Source organism: Nerophis lumbriciformis, linkage group LG34 (genome assembly GCF_033978685.3).
Source record: "Nerophis lumbriciformis linkage group LG34, RoL_Nlum_v2.1, whole genome shotgun sequence".
NCBI classification, from domain to species: domain Eukaryota; kingdom Metazoa; phylum Chordata; class Actinopteri; order Syngnathiformes; family Syngnathidae; genus Nerophis; species Nerophis lumbriciformis.
Genome location: NC_084581.2, coordinates 21661147 through 21684043, shown reverse-complemented (window position 1 = coordinate 21684043; position 22897 = coordinate 21661147). Strand labels below are relative to the sequence as shown.

General features: G+C 40.0%; 1 protein-coding gene across 2 annotated transcripts; it reads right to left on the bottom strand.

The window, feature by feature from the left end:
- Nucleotides 1–303: 303 nt before the first annotated feature.
- On the bottom strand, nucleotides 304–20446 carry cd164 (CD164 molecule, sialomucin). Of its 2 annotated transcripts, XM_061929987.2 has the most exons (6): nucleotides 20212–20446; nucleotides 9325–9396; nucleotides 2381–2452; nucleotides 1837–1953; nucleotides 968–1084; nucleotides 304–893 (listed from the first exon to the last, which is right to left on the bottom strand). In XM_061929987.2, the coding sequence occupies exons 1-6, from the start codon at nucleotides 20279–20281 to the stop codon at nucleotides 718–720; spliced, it is 624 nt and encodes a 207-aa protein (XP_061785971.2). In that variant the 5' UTR covers nucleotides 20282–20446; the 3' UTR covers nucleotides 304–717. The 2 variants fall into 2 exon arrangements, with proteins under 2 accessions (XP_061785971.2, XP_061785972.2); XM_061929988.2 differs by lacking the exon at nucleotides 1837–1953.
- Between the last annotated feature and the right edge of the window lie 2451 nt (nucleotides 20447–22897).

Sequence of the window (22897 nt, the reverse complement as noted above, 5' to 3'; positions counted from 1 at the left end):
GACATTAAAAAGGCACTTAACACCAATTACGGTCCACATCACGGAAAGTGCACGCCGTCCCCATTAGTCTTCTTCCATACATTTAACACATTAGCTATAATCCTAAAAATACTGTACAATCTTTAAAGATCACCTCAACGACCAAACCGGGTGATGATAGACAGAAAATGGAATTGATGTTTTATTGCAACTAACTGCTCTTTTACGCAGTGTTATCTTGACAACTGGTTTGGCTGATCTTTGCCCAGAAAGTCAACCACAAAATGTGTAACTCTACAGCCCTCCTAGAGAGAAAACCCCTCGCCTCATAAATGGCTTTTTATTTGTGTTGATTGTAACCCCTCGCGCATATGATAAACTCTTTTATATCATCTATAACCAACATATACAAGATAGAACTGTAAGGGAGAGGGAACGAAGCCATGATTGAACTGGCTGAACTCAACCGTTGCCGTTACATTCAGAAGTCAAACACTGGTTCCAAATTAAAGCTATATCTGCCAGATGAATCCTGAATAGATTGTGCAATCACCCAAACAAAGCGTGCATGGATGTTCTGATACTCACTCAGGTCTGAAAGCAGAAGCTGCACAAAGATGTGGGCGTTTGGAAACACTGTTTGAGTCCATCACGGCAAGGGTGAATGGTATGGGAATGATTTGCTTTGTGGGGTAATATTAGCTGAGAGATTGTAGACATTGAATGAGCGGTGTGCTTTCAGAGGGTGTGGTAGTTGCGGTCCTTGGATTTGCAGAACTTGTACAGGAAGAAGATGACCGCCTGGAGGCCCAGCACCAGCACGATGCCCCCGATGAAGCTGGCGGCGTCGAAGGTTGAGTTCTTGTGGGGAGCGGGAGAAGATGTCACCGGGGCGACGCTAGTTTGTATCGTGCCTGCAAAAAGAAAAAAAGAAGTCAGGCGCCGTGTAGTGCAGTTTGGGTAAATAAAACGAGCATGAGCCACTCACTGGAATTAATAAATGCAGTGGTCGCGTTGATAGTGGTAGTGGTAGTGGTAGTGGCGATGGTGGTAGAGGTGTTAACACTGGGTGTTGGAGCAGCAGTGGTGATATTGGCTGTGATCTCTGCAGCAGGGTCACAGTGACAGTCAGCCTTTACACCATTTGATACAGTTCAAGAAACTAAATAAATGTGTTAATCATAAATACCAACAACCAGCAAAGCTTAGCAGAAATGTGGAAACCAGGCAACTCCTTATGAAGAAGATAAAGCTTCTTATAAACTGTGTAGTGGAACACAATCTGTTCCAGAGCGTGACAGATTAATCCATACAGTACGTCAAACAAATATATGTGCGGTGTTCATTACGTTTTTCCTTTTAATCAGTGTCAGCTTAGACATTGTATTGAGCAGCCTGGAAAGAAACCGCTAGTTTGCATAAGAAACTAAGCTCACTTGGGGATTGCTCATCAAAAATGTGTTGGTCACAAGGAGATATTTTTAGTGTACAGTCAATTGTGTTGCTTTTCTTTTTATTGTTGATGTATTGTGGACAAAAATAGCATTGTCCAATTTGCCATCACTAGTGTATAGTACGGTAAAGCCAATAAAAAATGAAAAATTGGAGAGTTAAAGGTTAAGGTTTTTGTGCAACTTTCGAAGGGATACATAAAAAAATTGAACAACAAATTGGTATTGTTCAACTATAGAGTTCCCACCGTATTTTGAAAGTGTAAAGTAAAAATGGTCATCCTGTGCAAAAGGTTTCATTGTACATAAAAAAGTGAAGTGATACTTCCTGATGAAAAAAAATATTTAACTACTAAGAGTGCAGAATGCAGATGATATAGCAGAAAGCGGGTAGCGAAGGGTTTACCTGTGGTGGGCAGAGGGCTGCTGCTGATAGAGACGGTGACGACAGGGGTGGGGGGGATTGCGGTGGTAGGGGCAACAGACGGAGTATTGGAAGTCTGGACAGTTGATGTCAAAAAAGCTGGACAGGGAACCATTACCAAGACAAGGTTTTAACAAGGACAAAGCCATGGAAACCACAAGGTTACGCCCACAAATTGCAAAAAACAAAAAAAAACTCCCACGCTTGTCAGCTTCAAGTCCGTTAGAGAAGACAGAAAACAGAGAGCCCAAAGAGCTGACACATTTAAAGCGTAGCAGTATGCATGTGACTCCAGAGTCAACAGCCTCTCGACCAAGAAAAAATTGTTACACAATCCAATATACTATACCACACCCAGGAGAGGCGGTGTTTTGTGCTTTTCTCATTGAGAAATGGCTCACAGCTGATAATGGATGTTGTTTACATGAAGCAGCAAAGTCGATGCATAGTATAAACAAATGTTGCTTTGGAGTCTAAGAAAGTCCAAACAGAGTGTATCAATGTAGTATAAGAACAGGATACCTACCGGAGCAGCTGGTATTGCTACAGGTGTCATTTGATGCTTCCACAAGAGTAATATTGCGGCAAGCAGGTATTGCTGAAATGCAGAAGAACATCACTTCAATTTGTGTTCATGCTTCAAGTTTTTGTTTTTTGTTTATTACAAAGCATCCTGGAAAAATGCACAGATATCTTGTTGTTAGTGTATGTTGCGGATTTCAAAACTGCTGCTTACCACACTACAGCTAGAGAAACAAATTGTTTTCCTAGTGTTGACAACTGCAGTGAATACTATTCTACTTGTTCAATCAAATTACTATTTAACCATGACATGGGACTTTGCCCCATCATAAAAGCTCCCTGTCCTAAATAACAGGAAGTCAAAGCAGTGACACAAAACTGATTGGTGTTGTCTGTGTTATGTATTTGAAAGGACAACAGGTGAATTCCCCATGTTCGAGTTGAACCGTGATTATCATACTGGTACAAACCAAGCCCTTGATTGTTTGACACCCAGTGAGTCACAACTGAGGACACCTCGTGATTGCGTCTCCTTTTCATGTCATGTTTTTTTCATTATACATATATATTTACTCGTAAAAAACCCCCAGTAAAGATCCACTAAACGTGAACCCAAATAGATTTTCAGATGTATTTTATAATAATCATAGTGTGTACTATTGTGTACCTCCTTTGCCTGTCACACTCTCAACAAGCATACTTAATTGCTTTCACCAGACAGCCAGTTGCAACTCCAGCAACATTAGCATACTGATGCTTGATGCACACTTGTGATGTTGTTGAAGGGAAAAGCGAACGTCGTGATGCGTTGGAAATTAATACGCTGCCATATGCTTAAAATGATCAAAATAAGGAAATACATGTTTATTACAAATGCTCCTGTTACATTATCATATTTTTGAAACTATAAAAGGCACACTCAAAATCCTTTCATTTTCTCAAAAATCGACAGAGCGCCTTAATGTACAGATTCATTCTCATTGTGCTTAGACCTCGAAGCAATTTTATTTGGTACATGGTGTAATAGATGGCAGTGACACAAGATACCGTATTTTCCGCACTATAAGGCGCACCTAAAAACCTCCAATTTTCTCAAAAGCTGACAGTGCGCCTTATAATCCGGTGCGCCTTATACTGTATATGGACCAATATTGAGCCACAACAAACGTAAACTTCATTTTCATTAAGATTAGATCTCGCAACTACGATAAGCAGCCGCCAACTTCATTTTCCCCCGTAGAAGAAGAAGTTTTTCTTCTATGGTAAGCAGCCACCGACTTCATTTTCCCCCGTAGAATAAGAAGCGCTTCTTCTTCTACGGTAAGCAGCCGCCGACTTCATTTTCCCCCGTAGAAGAAGAAGCACTTCTAACCCAAAAATGGCTTCTATTAAGAGACACGCTTACAACGCAGAGTTTAAACTTAAGACGATCAGTCACGCAGTAGAACACGGGAATAGAGCAGCAGCGAGAGAATTTAACAAACGAATAAATGGTGTTTAATTCGGACACTGAATAAGAAGAATGCGAGGGATTCGTGGATGACGAATAACTTTATAAAGTGAGCTTTACATGTTTATTGTGTGTGCTGTGTTGTGTGACATTAACGTTTGAGCAACGTTGAGTTATTGATATTGTTATTGCTCTGCATTATTTCGAGTGATACTATATTGTGATTGCACAAACGTTTGATTTACCGAAACAGTGTCACTGTTTTTTACGCGTTTATTGAATCAGGGAAAAGTTCCCCTCCACTATGTGATATAAATGTTGCACTACATGTTATACCTTGCTGTTAAAAGATAAACAAAACACCACGTCACTGACTTTACCTCGGGGAAAATAATAAAACAGCTGTTTATTCATTTTGGGAGTGAACAGAGTTGTCAGTACGCTGGTTTGTAATCTATTAATAAAGTTTGACTGACCTGACTGTTTTGTTGACATTCCCTTTAGCGCAGCTCCATCTAATGAATGCATAGGTGCGCCTTATATATGAACAAAGTTTTGAAATATGCCATTCATTGAAGGTGCGACTTATAAACCGGTGCGGAAAATACTGTATGTGTGGACTGCAAGTTGATGCCTTTTCAATAAATGAAGCTAGCGAGAAAGCCCAAAATGTTGATGTTTCATTGAGAATACAAAACATTACACACGGCGCTCAAAAAGCTGTCAAAACGTTTTAATACGATTTTGTAGGTTATGAAGCCGCACCGCTTGATGGATTGTCTGCGCATTACGGCTAACGTAGTCAACTGCGCTTCAACATACAGGTATTATGGTTGTGTGTATTAGGACCCCAAAATGGCACATATTAGGAAACATTATCAGGCTTTTTGCTTTGCAATATTATGCAAAACCAACTTTTCTTACCTATTGGTACCTGCTGATGTGTATATGGGATCTGCATAATTCCCGAAAATTTGCACGCATTCGCCATTGTAGTCAAGTGCATTCTTTTTCTCAATCCTCTTGTTATGGGGCATTCATCCTCGCTTTTGCTATTTCTAATACAAAGTAGCGTACAGTTCTAACATATCTGTCAGTAGACTCGCTATGGAAGCGCTAAAAACTACCAGTAGAACAAAGATGACGGGGAAAAGACACTGTCAAAATGGAACCATGTAAATAAAACCCACCCACAAAACGGTCCATCATGAAAGTATGTTCAGAAAGCAGCTTGAAGATGGTCTGTAAAACAATCTTTGCAACATTTTGACCAAATAACCATCATTACATGTTATGTAGACCACAAGGAAATGTTTTAAATATAGAACAAAAATCCTAATATGACCCCTTTAACACATCTTATAATCCGCCTTTTGTATGAAATTAGACCTGAATAGACCCGCTTATCGGCAGTGCGCTTTATAATACGGTGCAGTCGAAGGTCCGAAAAATACGGTACAAATATATCTACAGCGTAAATATAAAACTATAACGGAGGTTTATGGAGGCTTTTTAAAGCGCTTTATATGGGGAATAGAGTGACTTCCATCGGCTCCATGATTGGCTGACTTGTGTTAGTGTTTATTTACGAGTTAAAGTGCATAAAAAAGAAAAACTTATGTGTACTTGTCTCACATAAGGAATATGAAGGATAGGCATGAATGATAGGCAAAATTCCCCAAAAAGCGCAGTTCCACTTTGAACAACAAACCGCAGTATTGCAAGCGTATTCAATTAGTGGCCCGCAGTCCATCACCAAGTGACCCAGGCGGTGGTCAAAACAACTCCCGAAAAAATAACATTCAGCCGTCATGTCAGCAAAAATTCCTATCTTAGTATAGACTGTGAATGCAACACTCCATGTAGCCTGGCAACAGTCAACCCACAATGCATGACTTCCCTTGAGAGTAATTTAAAACCATGTCTTTAGGAATTGTTGGTTGAATCCTGCATGGACTGACAAATATTTGATACCTAACTCCAAACAAATTTGCAATGAGTGCGTTGTGGTACAACAAGACTACAATGTCAAGACTGAAGAAATATCATTACTTTCAGAAAAGTGCAGTTTGGATCTTCCAACCGCAATTGTAACAGGATGGTGCGGACATACATAGCTGAACAGAGCAACAACTGCTCCTCTTTGAGTTTCTTGATGTTATCAAAGAGGAAAAGGCCCTTCACTGCCTGAACATGTAAAAAAATTGCGTGTGACACCACTACGAACCCCGTCAGACACCCAACGTTACCTACCTTAAAATTCTTGCTCCATGGGTTTGAAACACTTTGAAACTTTGTTTGCTTTTTCATGACATTACTTTGTGTTTGTTTGTTGTCATTACCTGCTGATTCCTGACCAGAGAGCCCGGGTAATGTTTTGAAAACAAACAACTGAATTTGTAACTGAATAGCCTTGCTGCATTGTATTATACTGTATGCATGGTTTTGTATTCATCTTTCCATGGTTTCACCTCGTAACAGCAGCACTACTCAATTTGTACACATTTGAAGTCAAAATCACGCCCCATTTTGAAGCACGGCATGAGCAGCCATGGAGTAGAGTTGGGCTTTGGAGCCACACCTTAAGATGTATGCACAAAGGTGACGACATGCAGCTTGTTTAATGCTCATTTTATATAAAGAAGCTTGTATTTGGTCTTTTAGAGGGACACCCTTTGAAATTGGAGACAGTGGGTTAGTTACACAATTCTTTTCTAAAGGATTTTAACATGCTGGTTGAACTATTTTTCCCTCACCTTTCAGGGGATGATGGGACTTCTATGTAACAGGCAGCTGTAAAAGGTAGTGCTAGCCCTCATACATTTCAATGATGTTTGGGGGTGGGGGGCATTAGTTTACATAAAGTACATACCGGTATATGAGGACTTATGTGTCTCTGGTCTGGAAACAATATGATCAATCAGAGCAGTGATGCTTTGTCACAGACACTAATATATATATATATATATATATATATATATATATATATATATATATATATATATATATCCTGTACTACCAAGCACAGCAGCTGAGCTTGGCCTGCAGGTATAGTCGCTTCTGATGCCAAAGGAATGTTTACATAAAATCACTGCATGAAACGATAAATGAAGTCATGACATTGCAGCAGGCCATTAGCTTAATGTGTAATTTTATACAAATCCATTTCTTCTGGCCCCAAATGACATGGCACTTTTTGCTGCGCTCAAAAAACAAACAAGTAATTTATTCTAGAACAGCAAAGATGTTTTGGTACAAGGGAAAACACTAGGTGTGCATGGTGGTGAACATTTTACCTCATAAAACAGTGCAGGGCATGATTAGGACCATTTTAACATTCTTATCTGTCATTTAAAAGTAAAAAGGATAACACTGATGAAAACAAAATGTGCAATAATTCTTAAATGAAGTGCTTTAGCCATGTTGTACTGAGCAGCCCGGACATTTATCAGAGGCGCTAAAATGTACAATTTAGCTGTTGTTTTTAAATACAAAGCTTGAATTAAAAAAAAACAACATACATTTAGTGTTGTTAATGTAGAACTTTTTTCCACATGAATATTCAGCATGTCTAATTGGCATCAGCGACATGACTCAGAGTAGCCATTGCATTGTTTTATTAAAGTTAGGCAAGTTTTTCATATTTACATTTTTACTTTTACACTTCCAAGCATTAAATATTGCTTTTGAAATGCCTTTACAGTTTATAAAGGTTATATGATGGCAATTATTAGAATGTGCATCATTTCCAATTGGGATCAATGGTTTAAAAAAATCCAAAGTAAAGGATTAGGTCATACTTGCCAACCTTGAGACCTCCGATTTCGGGAGGTGGGGTGGAGGGGGGCGGGGGTGGGACGGGGCTAAAAGGGGAGGAGTATATTTACAGCTAGAATTCACCAAGTCAAGTATTTTATATATATATATATATATATATATATATATATATATATATATATATACACATATATACATATATATATACACATATATACATATATATATATATATATATATATATTTATTTATTTTATTATATATATATATAAAATAAATACTTGAATTTCAGTGTTCATTTATTTACACATATACACACACACATAACACTCATCTACTCATTGTTGAGTTAAGGGTTGAATTGTCCATCCTTGTTCTATTCTCTGTCACTATTTTTCGAACCATGCTGAACACCCTCTCTGATGATGCATTGATGTGTGGCACGCACAAAAGTGCTTTCATCAAATGCACTAGATGGCAGTATTGTCCTGTTTAAGAGTGTCACAACATTGCTGTTTACGGCAGACGAACTGCTTTACGGTATACAAAAACGTGACTGCTGTTGTGTGTTGTTGCCGCGCTGGGAGGACGTTAATGAAACTGCCTAACAATAAACCCACATAAGAAACCAAGAACTTGCCCTCCATCATTCTACAGTTATAACGTGATTGGGCAGGTATGCTGTTTATATTGTGGGTTAGCGGACTCAGGTCCTCATGGACCTGAGTCCGCCTGAATTTCGGGAGATTTTCGGGAGAAAATTTGTCCCGGGAGGTTTTCGGGAGAGGCGCTGAATTTCGGGAGTCTCCCGGAAAATCCGGGAGGGTTGGCAACTGTGGATTAGGTTCAATTTTAGAAGTTGTTTTGCCTTTATTTGCATTCCACTTTTTCTGTCCTGATAACCCACAAAATAGAACATAACATTTTTTTTTTTTTTACTGCATTTTAAGGTGGTTAAACTTGCATTAGCTCTCCTCCTTTGGCTGTTTGCTTGCTGTTTTTTTAGCAGTTGTTGAACTGTTCAACTACCCTAAGAGATCACCACCCACCCTTGTCTTATTCAAAAAAGCCTGTGAACTTCAGCGCGTAAACAGTGTTAAGATTTCAATTCGAGCAGGATGACAGGATCGTAGCAGTGTGCCCTTTTTCTCTCGCTAATGCCGTTTCCATTTCCTTCTTCTCCGGCCCACAGTATGAAGATAAGGAAAGCTTCCTGCCACAGATGGCCTCACTTGCACTGGTGGACACATTCTGTCGAATTCACAAGAACTCGTCACGCTGGAGTCCGACCTCCACTGACAACAATAGCGTAGTTTTATCCAACTCGCATGTCATATCTGCTGAGTGGGATTGCGATTATAGATAAGAAATCATGTCAGGCAGTTCCTGCTTCATCCATTAAACATGTGACCTTGTTTGGTGACATTAATAATAAAACCTACTTATACAAATAGCCAATTACTTTGTCACCTATAATAAAAAGTTAAAATGTAGGCTGCAATTGCATCCATCCTTGCACATCCTGCCTTTTTTCGCTATGTGAACATCGCTCCACTTTTAGCGATGCAAGATGACGCCAGATCGGAGTCAGCGGCCCCTTACATACATTCCCTCCATTCCCCAGGAATTATGAGTCAATGTCGCACAATTTAGTCCTCACAAAGACCAACCTGTGCCTGTCGCTGCACATTCCTCACACATATTTAGGGACAGATACTCACATGAATTGCAGATGACCCACCGGCAGTCGATCGTGCTTTCACAAGAAGCACATGTGACGTTGAGACATCCATCTGCAAACACATCATATTATAAATTGTAAGTATTTATTGATCAAACCTCGACTGGAACATCTTTGTGTGTTGTGCCCAATCCTCTGTGGCAGGGGTAGGGAACCTATGGCTCTCGAGCCAGATGTGGCTCTTTTGATGACTGCACCTGGCTCTCCGATAAATCTTACCTGACATTGCTTAAGACGGTAAGTAATGAATAATTCCGCTGGTAATCACAGTGTTAAAAATAACATTCAAAATATAAAACATTCTCATGCATTTTAATCCATTCATCTGTTTTCTACCGCATCTGTTCAAGAAGTCACATTAATGGTAAAAAGTATGTTATTTATTATTGGTTAGCTTTAGAATAACAATGTTACTAAAAAGAATAAGATACTTATTATACTCTATATGTTGGCCTTACTTAAAAATGCACGCATTTAGTTGTATTCAGTGTTAAAAAATATTATATGGCTCTCACAGAAATGCATTTCAAAATATTTGGCTTTCATGGCTTTCAGCCAAAAAGGTTCCAGACCCCTGCTCTATGGGTATGTCTAAAAAAAAAAGTGTGTATTAAAGGTTAATTGAAAACTCTTATTTGACCTGAGTGTGTCAATATGTCCTGTGATTAACCTGCGACCAGAATAAGATGTATGCAATCGGTCAACAAAGTGAGCTGGGATAGGCTCCAGCTTGCCCTGGTGAAGACAAGCAGTAAGACACATCTTTTTAGAAAAGCCAACAGCTAATTTGATTAATGTGGACAAGACCAAGGAGCTGGTCATCGACTTCAAGAAGAGAATAACCCCTGTGGAGCCCATCAAGATCCAGGTCCGGGAGGTGGCACTACTGGGGCAGTACAAGTACCTGGGAGTCCACTTGAACAGCAGACTGGACTGGAAGGACAACAGCAAAGCTGTTTACAAGAAGGGCATGAGCAGACTCTTTTTCCTGAAGCTTAGATCCTTCAACGTGTGCAGCAAGCTGTTGGAGATCTTTTATCAGTCTGTTGTGGCCAGTGCCCTGTACTTTGCAGTGGTTTGTTGGGGGAGCAGCACCAGCAAAAGGGACTTAAACCGGATTGATAAACTGATCCGGAAAGCCGGCCAAAGTATTGGCATGCAGTTGAAGGCGTTTGTGTCAGTGAGGGACAAACTACTCGCTATCATGGACAATCCTGCCCACCCACTCCACCAGACAATAGAGGGACAGCGGCGCTCATACTACAACCTGACCGCTTCTATGTTAGCTACCTCTCTTTGTTTATAATGTCTATTTTCTGCTGGATCTACACTCTATTTTATGCTGCAACTGTTACATATACTGTAATATTGTACATGGTAATTGTTACATATTGTATATATTATATAAAAATATAATATATCAGTATATATCATATAGTGCAGTGATCCCCAACCACCAGTCCGGGGACCGGTACCGGTCCGTGAAGCATTTGCGACCGGGCTGGAGAGAAACATTAAATAATTTATAAAGGACTGCATTTTCTCCGACTTAACTTTGGCCTGTCCCACTAGACTAGGGGTGTCAAACTTGTTTTTATTGAGGGCCACATGGCTGCCAATAGAGGGACACTTGTAACAGTAAATAATTAATGAATTTGCCTAGGAATTTAAATATTTGAAAACATTTTACATCAAGAATTTTTTTTTTAAACTGGATTTGAACACTGTTTTTTACAGAAAAAAACTGGCAGCTTCTTTGCCAGACTTTTACTGTAAAATATATGGTGTTATTTTATTATTATTTTTACAACATGTTATTGTAGATAGAAATACTACTGCTGTTTAATTTTATTTTGTCAACTCAGCTGCCAGTTTTTCACCATAATAAAATGTGCTACATAAAATCATCAACCGTGGATTTAAAAAAAAAAAAAAACTGACAGCACAGTCGACAGAATTTTACTGTAAAAAAACTAACATTGGTCGTTTTTTTTTTTTCAACTTACAGTAATATGCTGTAAAAAAACTCCATAAATTTTACAGTAAAATCTATTGGTCATTTTTATAGTGTACAGTTTGATGGATAACTTGCTTTGAAACCATAAGTATTTGAGTATTTATTTGGATTTTGACCAACAAAGTTAGATAATATAATATTTGTTGCAATATTGGACAATTTTTTTCCCTGTCAAACTAGAAAAAAACATAGTCCCTTTAGTAAGAAAACAAGAAAGTAAAGAAAGAAAATAAGGTATTTTATTGACATTTCCAGGCTTTTGCGAGCCATATAAAATGACGTGGAAGGCCAGATCTGGCCCGCTGGCCTAGAGTTTGACACCTGTGCACTAGACACACCAATGAGCTTGTTTATAGATGTACAATAAAACTTCACAGAAAGTTGCCATTTGTTATAACTTCGTGACATGATACAATGCACATTAATGAACATATCAAATATAAATGTGACAGATTGTAGCCAAAGGCTGATTTCCATCAGCATATCATTACAAAGAAACAAGCCCAGGGCCCCCACTAGTTCAGCGTTATAGTGAGTTGTATTTTTCACAAGTGGGAAGCCGGTCCCTGAAAATAATGCCTACATTAAACCGGTCCGTGGTGCAAAAAAGGTTGGGGACCACTGATATACTGTTTATATAATATGTAAATATTACATATGTTATATTGCTACTACGGTACATTTTTAGTTTACTTTATACCTGCATTATCCTTTCCATCCTTTGTAACTGAGCTACTGTGAGGAACAATTTTCCTTGTGGATCATTAAAGTTTGTCTAAGTTGAAAGACTTATCTGTAAATTCTGCAATGTCTCTCTCTTTTATTAGTTTTTATGTATTTTAATGTGTTGCACTTTTGGATTTGTTATCAAATGAAAGTGGCAAGAAACATTAAACAATAATGAATAAAGCAAAATACGTCCTGGGCCAAAAATCACTTCATATTCTCTACTGCTCGCTAGTGTTACCATATCTGAGTTATTGTGCAGAAATATGGGGGAATAACTACAAATGTGCGCTTCATTCGTTAACCGTGTTACAAAAAAGATCAGTTAGATTGATACATATTGTTGGAGATAGAGAACATACAAACCCTTTATTTATTGAGTCAAAAATATTGAAGTTCGATGATTTGGTAAAATTGCAAACATCTCAAATTATGTACAAAGCAAACTATAACCTGCTACCAAAGAATATACAACAATTCTTCTCTACTAAAGAGGAGAAATATAACCTTAGATGATAATCTAATTTAAAACATTTGTATGCACGTACAACACTTAGAACCTTTAGCATATCAGTATGTGGAATTAAAATTATGGAATGGATTAAGTAAAGAAGTTAAACAATGTACTGATATGATCCAGTTTAAGAGATTGTTCAAATTAATAGTGCTTACAAAGTACAAAGAAGAAGAATTATGAGGAACACTTTCAACCTTATTGAAAATAAGATATTCCAGCTACAACTGGGTTCTATTAACACAGATACAACTGTATCTACGACGGATACTGCAATACAAAATAGTCTCTCTCTTTTTGATGAAATAACATTAGAGGAACTATTACGGCGTGTAAGTGGGATAAAACAAACAACATGTTTACTTGACCCGCTTCCTGGGAAACTTATCAAGGAGCTTTTTGTATTATTAGGTCCATCAGTGCTAAATATTATAAACTTATCACTTTCCTCTGGCACTGTTCCCCGAGCATTCAAGAAAGCGGTTATTCATCCTCTGCTCAAAAGACCTAACCTTGATCCTGACCTCATGGTAAACTACCGACCGGTGTCCCACCTACTCAGTGGCCTAGTGGTTAGAGTGTCCGTCCTGAGATCGGTAGGTTGGGAGTTCAAATCCCGGCCGAGTCATACCAAAGACTATAAAAATGGGACCCATTACCTCCCTGCTTGGCACTCAGCATCAAGGGTTGGAATTGGGGGTTAAATCACCAAAATGATTCCCGGGCGCAGCCACCGCTGCTGCCCACTGCTCCCCTCACCTCCCAGGGGGTGATCAAGGGTGATGGGTCAAATGCAGAGAATAATTTCGCCACACCTAGTGTGTGTGTGACAATCATTGGTACTTTAACTTTTAACTTTAACTTTTATTTCGAAAATCCTCAAAAAAATTGTCGCACAGCAGCTAAATGAACACTTAGTGTCTAACAATCTCTGTGAACCTTTTCAATCCGGTTTCAGGGCAAATCACTCTACGGAGACAGCCCTTGCAAAAATGATTAATGATCTACTGCTAACGATGGATTCTGATGCGTCATCTATGTTGCTGCTTCTTGATCTTAGCGCTGCTTTCGATACCGTCGATCATAATATTTTATTAGAGCGTATCAAAACACGTATTGGTATGTCAGACTTAGCTTTGTCGTGGTTTAACTCTTATCTTACTGACAGGATGCAGTGCGTCTCCCATAATAATGTGACCTCGGACTATGTTAAGGTAACGTGCGGAGTTCCTCAGGGTTCGGTTCTTGGCCCTGCACTCTTCAGAATTTACATGCTGCCGCTAGGCGACATCATACGCAAATACGGTGTTAGCTTTCATTGTTATGCTGATGACACCCAAATCTACATGCCCCTAAAGCTGACCAACACGCCGGATTGTAGTCAGCTGGAGGCGTGTCTTAATGAAATTAAACAATGGATGTCCGCTAACTTCTTGCAACTCAACGCCAAGAAAACGGAAATGCTGATTATCGGTCCTGCTAAACACCGACATTTATTTAATAATACCACCTTAACATTTGACAACCAAACAATTACACAAGGCGAATCAGTAAAGAATCTGGGTATTATTTTCGACCCAACTCTCTCCTTTGAGTCACACATTAAGAGTGTCACTAAAACGGCCTTCTTTCATCTCCGTAATATCGCTAAAATTCGTTCTATTTTATCCACTAGCGACGCTGAGATCATTATTCATGCGTTCGTTACGTCTCGTCTCGACTACTGTAACGTATTATTTTCGGGTCTCCCTATGTCTAGCATTAAAAGACTACAATTGGTACAAAATGCGGCTGCTAGACTTTTGACAAGAACAAGAAAGTTTGATCATATTACGCCTATACTGGCTCACCTGCACTGGCTTCCTGTGCACTTAAGATGTGACTTTAAGGTTTTACTACTTACGTATAAAATACTACACGGTCTAGCTCCGTCCTATCTTGTCGATTGCATTGTACCATATGTCCCGGCAAGAAATCTGCGTTCAAAGAACTCCGGCTTATTAGTGATTCCCAGAGCCCAAAAAAAGTCTGCGGGCTATAGAGCGTTTTCTATTCGGGCTCCAGTACTATGGAATGCCCTCCCGGTAACAATTAGAGATGCTACCTCAGTAGAAGCATTTAAGTCCCATCTTAAAACTCATTTGTATACTCTAGCCTTTAAATAGCCCCCCTGTTAGACCAGTTGATCTGCCGTTTCTTTTCTTTTCTCCTCTGCTCCCCTATTCCTTGTGGAGGGGGGGGGGGGGGGGGGGGGGGGGGGGCACAGGTCCGGTGGCCATGGATGAAGTGCTGGCTGTCCAGAGTCGGGACCCGGGGTGGATCGCTCGCCTGTGCATCGACTGGGAACATCTCTGCGCTGCTGACCCGTCTCCGCTCGGGATGGTGTCCTGCTGGCCCCACTATGGACTGGACTCTTACTATTATGTTGCATCCACTATGGACTGGACTCTCACAATATTATGTCAGACCCACTCGACATCCATTGCTTTCGGTCTCCCCTAGAGGGGGGGGGGGGTTACCCACATATGCGGTCCTCTCCAAGGTTTCTCATAGTCATTCACATCGACGTCCCACTGGGGTGAGTTTTTCCTTGCCCTTATGTGGGCTTTGTACCGAGGATGTCGTTGTGGCTTGTGCAGCCCTTTGAGACACTTGTGATTTAGGGCTATATAAATAAACATTGATTGATTGATTGATATTCTTCCTCTCAGTATGTGTACCATGACTGACTTATCTATTACAAAACTGCTGTATTAATCATTCACGGATGTCATTGTGCTACAAAAAGAAGTCAGTAAATGAATGTATGAATTCATTCACGTGGACCCCGACTTAAACAAGTTGAAAAACTTATTCGGGTGTTACCATTTAGTGGTCAATTGTACAGAATATGTACTGTACTGCGACCAACATCGTCACATCCGTTGTGTCCTTGAGCAAGACACTTCACCCTTGCTCCTTATGGGTCGTGGTTAGGGCCTTGCCATCAGTGTGTGAATGGGTGAATGTGGAAATAATGTCAAAGCACTTTGAGTAGAAAAGCGCTATACAAGTATAACCCATTTACCATTTACTAATAAAAGTTTCAATCAATCAATCAAAACGCTCTGAAGTGGGAAAGGAGTAGGATTAAATAAGCTTTGCTGGCCCTGTGATGAGGTGGCGACTTGTCCAGGGTGTACCCCGCCTTCCGCCCGAATGCAGCTGAGATAGGCTCCAGCACCCCCTGCGACCCCAAAAGGGACAAGCGGTAGAAAATGGTTGGATGGATGCTTCTTCCTAGGGCTGGGCGAAATATCGAATATACTCGATATATCGAATATACTCGATATATCGCGGGTTTGTCTCTGTGCGATATAAAAAATGACTATATCGTGATATTCGAGTATACGTTCTCACGCAGTTGCTTTTAGCTGCGGGCATTACACTACAGGCTTTTATCACTCAATGTTGTCTGCTTCTCACAGAGACATAAAACAAGCGCACCTTCTTACATACGTCACATACTGTATGTATACGCCCTCGCGGAGCAGAAAGGTAGCGTCATTGGTAACGTTAGCTGCGGTGCGAGTTGTAATACGAGAGAAAGAAGGTGCGAATCTGGTAACAAATGAAGGAAGAATTCATTCCCAAGAAAAACAGCAGGGGGTCCATCGTCTGGCGGGAATATGTCGAACAGACAATCGTAATTTGTCAAATGTGGGGCAAAAGCGTTGCTACAAAAAGTAACATTATTGCTAATATGTAGCATCATTTGAAAAGTCACCCGCTAGAGAATGAAGAGTCCTTGAAACTCCGCATGTCAACATCTCCGTTCGGTAACAAAATGCCGAGGCAACCATTTCCACATCAACATTGTATGAAAAAAAATAGTCAACAACAGAAGGAAATAACGTCCGCAGTAACCTACCACATAGCGAAGGACATACACTATTTGATTTCCTATTATGCAGCTCATTTTTATTTGACAGTTATTGAAATATCTTGTGTGACATCATGCACAAAAGTGCACTTTATTTGTTTTAAACTATTGTAGTGGCGTTTTGACCGCCATAACCACAACACCAGGGGGAGCTCCACTAACCACGTTAAACCCAGATTCCGAACTAACAAAAGGTCTTAAATCATTCTCTTTCTATGCCACATCAATGTGGAATGCACTCCCAACATGTGTAAAAGAAAGGACATCTCAATCCTCCTTCAAAACCGCACTAAAAGAACGCCTCCAGGCAACTACAACCCTAAACTAACACCCTACCTTCCAAATAATACCTCTTCGGATTGTAAATAATCAAATGTAGACACTTTTTCTTATACTTTCTGATCTCTCTCTCTCTCTGTGTCCACTACTTGCTGTACATATCCTACCAGGTCAGTCCTACACTCTTCCAATGTCCATTTCTCTGATGGTACAATTGTTGATGCGGATTGTTGATGACTGAAGTGTTGATACCAACCAAACCTAAACCCCCCACACCTCTCCATATCCCACACCCCGGATTGTAAATAATATAAATAATTCAATGTATATACTCTGATGATTATCTTGTGTGATGACTGTATTGATTGATTGATTAATTGACACTTTTATTAGTAGGTTGCACAGTGAAGTACATATTCCGTACAATTGACCACTAAATGGTAACACCCGAATACGTTTTTCAACTTGTTTAAGTCGGGGTCCACTTAAATTGATTCATGATACAGATATATACTATCATATATACTATCATCATAATACAGTCATCACACAAGATAATCATCAGGGTGTATACATTGAATTATTTACATTATTTACAATTCGGGTTGTGGAGGGGGTGGGGGGGTTAGGTTTGGTTGTTATCATCAGTCATCAACAATTGAGAACAGAGAAATGGATATTGAAACAGTGCAGGTCTGACTTGGTAGGATATGTACAACAAGTAGTGGACATAGAGAGAGAGAGAGAGAGAGAGATCAGAAGGCATAAGAAAAGTATCTACATTTGATTGTTTACATTTGATTATTAACAATCCGGGTAGGGTGTTAGTTTAGGGTTGAAGTTGCCTGGAGGTGTACTTTTATTGCGGTTTTGAAGGAGGATAGAGATGCCCTTTCTTTTATACCTGTTGGGAGCGCATTCCACATTGATGTGGCATAGAAAGAGAATGAGTTAAGCCCTTTGTTAGATCGGAATCTGGGTTTAACGTGGTTAATGGAGCTCCCCCTGGCGTTGTGGTCATGGCGGTCATTTACGTTAAGGAAGTAGTTTGACATGTACTTCGGTATCAGGGAGGTGTAGCGGATTTTATAGACTAGGCTCAGTGCAAGTTGTTTTACTCTGTCCTCCACCCTGAGCCAGCCCACTTTGGAGAAGTGGGTAGGAGTGAGGTGGGATCTGGGGTGGAGGTCTAGAAGTAATCTGACTAGCTTGTTCTGGGATGTTTGGAGTTTAGATTTGAGGGTTTTGGAGGTGCTAGGGTACCAGGAGGTGCATGCGTAATCGAAAAAGGGTTGAACGAGAGTTCCCACTAGAATCCTCATGGTGCTTTTGTTGACCAGAGAGGAGATTCTATAGAGAAATCTCGTTCGTTGGTTGACCTTTTTGATTAAATTATTATTATGATGTTAGTATATATTTGATAGTATATATCTGTATCATGAATGAATTTAAGTGGACCCCGACTTAAACAAGTTGAAAAACTTATTCGGGTGTTACCATTTAGTGGTCAATTGTACGGAATATGTACTTCACTGTGCAATCTACTAATAAAAGTTTCAATCAATCAATCCTACTGCTTTTTAGACATGATGTACCGTATTTTCCGCACTATAAGGCGCACCTAAAAACCACAAATTTTCTCAAAAGCTAACAGTGCGCCTTATAACCCGGTGCGCTTTATTACGATTCATTTTCATAAAGTTTCGATCTCGCAACTTCGGTAAACAGCCGCCATCTTTTTTCCCGGTAGAACAGGAAGCGCTTCTTCTTCTACGCAAGCAACCGCCAAGGTAAGCACCCGCCCCCATAGAACAGGAAGCGCTTCTTCTTCTACTGTAAGCTACCGCCCGCCCCCGGAAGAAGAAGAAAAAACGCGCGGATATCACCGTACGTTTCATTTCCTGTTTACATCTGTAAAGACCACAAAATGGCTCCTACTAAGCGAAAAGGATCCGGTTCATAAAAAGACGCAATCTCTCCATCCGCACACGGATTACTACCGTATTTCACAGCAACTGATATTCCTGTGAACCGCACTGTGGAACGGGAGCACGTACGGTGAATATTCGCACCACAGGGAATGAGAAGTCATCCTTCACTGTGGTTCTAGCTTGCCATGCTAACTTCCACCCATGGTAATATTCAAAAGGAAGACCTTGCCAAAAGAGACCTTTCCAGCCGGCGTCATCATAAAAGCTAACTCGAAGGGATGGATGGATGAAGAAAAGATGAGCGAGTGGTTAAGGGAAGTTTACGCGAAGAGGCCGGGTGGCTTTTTTCACACATCTCCGAAGGCGAACACACCTTCACTAAGACGGGCAGACAGCGCCGGACGACATACGCCAACATTTTCCAGTGGATCGTAAATGCCTGGGCAGATATTTCGGTCACAACTGTGGTCCGAGCTTTCCGGAAGGCAGGATTCACAGAACTACTGGACAACAACAGCGACACTGACTCCGATTACTTCGACGAGACGGAACCGGCCATTTTGGATCCCACGCTTGCGCAACTTTTCAATTCGGACACCGAAGACGAAGAATTCGAAGGATTTACGAATGAAGAATAACTTCAGAAGGTGAGCGCTATGTTTATTTTGTGTGTTGTGACATTAACGTTCGAGCAACATTATGTTGCTATTGCTCTACACCATTTTGAATTTTACTATGTTTGTGATTGCACATTTGCGTACATTTTGGGACAGAGTTGTTAGAACGCTGGTTTTCAATATATTATTAAAGTTTGACTGAACTATCTGACTGTTTTTTTGACATTCCCTTTAGCGCAGCGTAGGCGCGGCTTATAATCCGGGGCGGCTTATTGGTGGACAAAGTTATGAAATATGTAATTCATTGAAGGTGCGGCTAATAATCCGGTGCGCCTTATAGTGCGGAAAATACGGTAAAATGAAATGATATGAAATTGTGTGATGTATTATGCTGTAAGTGTGTTCATGTTCGAAATAAACTAAAGAAAGAAAGTTATTATTCTGATTATAAAATGGAGAGTAGTAGAGTTTTCTTTAAAAAAAAATTAAAAATCAACAACTACACTCCACAATTCTATGAGCAACATATCAGGGCATTTGAGGGCACTTTCCATCACAGAACCAGCATTTATTGTGTCAAACGCTTCCAGCTCAGGTCTATGAAGGAACTATTTCCAAAACAGTATGTCATAACGTGTCAGTCAGTGTGCTAAAGCTAACGCTAGCTGCTTCGGGCAAAAGCAGCCTCACTGGCCAGCCTGGAAATGAAGCTGCCAGTCGGGAGCATGCATGAGTGACACAAGCTAAATGACGCAAAACAACATTTAATGTGCCACGTTTTCATAAAAAGGCATTTCGCTTCGTAAAGAAGACGGCTACTCAACTAGCGGCTAGCCGCACTAGCTGGCGAAGCAAACTTACCTGTGTCTGACGAGGCAGATGCGCCAATCAAAGCCAAGGCTGCGGCGAAAAAAAACACCTTCGCGTCCATAACTGCGGCCGACTAATTTAGTGCTTTTAATTCGAACCGGTTAAATGTATCAATCTCCAGGAGAAACGACGACACTGAGACGGCGGTGATTTCTGGGCTTGCTTCGTCTTGCGCTTGTGTGCTCGAGGGCTAACTAGACACTTCCTACTTGACAGGTCATGTGACACCTTTTTTTTTTTTACCCGAGGGGCGGGGGAAGGAGGTAATTGGGCAACCTCTACTGCGGCAGCCTTATTGATTGAGTGGAGAATTTATTAGAAGTTTGCATTTGTTTTAACCATTAAATGAACCAAAAATATGACTTATTATATATTTGTGGAAAATATTGGACACAATGTGTTGTCAAGTTTATGAGATGCGATGCAAGTGTGTAAACCACTGTGACACTATTGTTCATTTTTTATTTTTTATTATTTTTTATAAATGTCTAATGATAATGTCAATGAGGGATTTTTAATCACTGCTGTGTTGAAATTGTTACTAATATTGATACTGTTGTTGATAATATTCATTTTTGTTTCACTACTTTTAGATTGTTCTCTGCAGAGGTGGGACCAAGTCATTGTTTTGCAAGTCACAAGTAAGTCTCAAGTCTTTGCCCTCAAGTCCGAGTCAAGTCCCGAGTCAAGACAGGCAAGCCCAGAGTCAAGTCCAAAGTCAAGACTGGAAAGTCTCAAGTCAAGTCCTAAGTCCTGCATTTTGAGTTTCGAGTCCTTTCAAGTCCTTTTAACCACAGACTAATATATTAACACAGATTGTGTATGCTTTTCAAACGCTGTATTTATTTATTAAAACAAGTGCATTTTAAATTGCAGGAAAGAAAATTGTGCTGACATTGCACTTTATAATAGCACTATTAACCAGTCATTTTAAACATTAACTCATTCCTTTACAGAACAAACACATTGAAAAATAAAGTGCAAATGTACTTATTTGTACAAAAGTGTTAACATTGAAAAAACATGACATATACGTGAACATAACAAAAAAGTTGTACTTTTTATATGTCAGGGCCCTATGCTGCATTGCATTTGCAAAAGACCAAATTAGCCAAGAGTCTGTCAGTCATTTGTGCACGATGGGGGCGTAGTATGATGCCACCATGGCTGAAAACTCGCTCCACTGGAGCACTGGAGGCAGGCACTGCCAAGACTCTCATGGCCACTCGGAACAGTGAAGGAAGAGTCTTCATGTTCAATGCCCAGAACAAAAGGGGGGAGAGAGTTGTTTTGGGTTGGTGCACTACTTGTAAGTGTATCTTGTGTTTTTTATGTTGATTTAATTAAAAAAAGAAAAACAAAAATATATATTTCTTGTGCGGCCCGATACCAATCGATCCACGGACCAGTACCGGGCCGCGGCCCGGTGGTTGGGGACCACTGAGGTAAACAACCAACAGTATGTCAGAAAGCTAGCTAAAACGGTACACATATTCATAATATATTATACATTTTAACTGACCTTTTAACTGACACACGCAACGCTGATAGACAAGTACACAATGAAAAATACGGAGCGCTCCCGAATAACTTTTTCATCTTTGGGTTTTGGGGAAAGTAGCAAGTCATGTCAAGTCATGTCAATTCAAAAGGCTCAAGTCCAAGTGAAGTCACAAGTCATTGATGTTAAAGTCTAAGTCGAGTTGCAAGTCTATTTACATTTTGTCAAGTCGAGTCTAAAGTCATCAAATTCATGACTTGAGTCTGACTCGAGTCCAAGTCATGTGACTCGAGTCCACACCTCTGGTTCTCTGTCATGTTTGTGTGTCCTCTCAATTGCTCTGTTTATTGTTATTCTGAATGTTGGTGGGTCGGGGTTGGTTTTGGAATTGGATTACATTATTATGGTATTGTGTATTGCTTTGTTTGATTGATTAATACATTCTTTAAAAAAAGAAAAAAAAAGAAAACAAAAAAAGAAGTTTGCATAGGAAAGGGTATAGTTTCATGACAGTAGAGATTCACTGGTACAAGGTCAACTGAAAGGAAATTATACAGTAAAGCCTGAGCTTGTTTCCATCGAAATCCTTTATTTCAACCCACATAACATGGAACAACATAGAATAGAATAGAATAGAATAGAAAGTACTTTATTGATCCCTGGGGGAAATTCAGCAATATACAGCAAACATACAGGGAACAAAGTGCTGTGCAGAAGGTAACATTCAAAAGACAACAATACTGCAGGAAAATTAAAAAAAAAAAAAAAGTATATATATATATATATATATATATATATATATTTTATTTTTTATTTTATTTTTTTTTTCTCAATTACGATTTGCCGCCGCTTGTAAGTGCATGGGTTCCCTCCGGGTACTCCGGCTTCCTCTCACCTCCAGAAACATGCACCTGGGGATAGGTTGATTGGCAACACTAAAATTGGCCCTAGTGTGAATGTTGTCTGTCTATCTGTGTTGGCCCTGTGATGAGGTGGCGACTTGTCCAGGGTGTACCCCGCCTTCCGCCCAAAGCAGCTGTGATAGACTCCAGCACCCCTCGCGACCCCGAACGGGACAAGCAATAGAAAAATGGATGGATGTATATAAGTGACTTTTAAGCGGCTTTGAAGGAAGCATGAGATTAGTGTTGTCCCGATACCAATATTTTGGTACCG

Excerpts from the sequence above, each read along its gene's own strand:
- cd164 (XM_061929987.2), bottom strand. The coding sequence starts at position 20,281 with ATGGACGCGAAGGTGTTTTTTTTCGCCGCAGCCTTGGCTTTGATTGGC. Across the intron at positions 1,954-2,380 it reads TAGCAATACCAGCTGCTCCG|CTTTTTTGACATCAACTGTC; the intron begins GTAGGTATCCTG and ends TTCCCTGTCCAG. Across the intron at positions 894-967 it reads CACTGCATTTATTAATTCCA|GCACGATACAAACTAGCGTC; the intron begins GTGAGTGGCTCA and ends TTCTTTTTGCAG.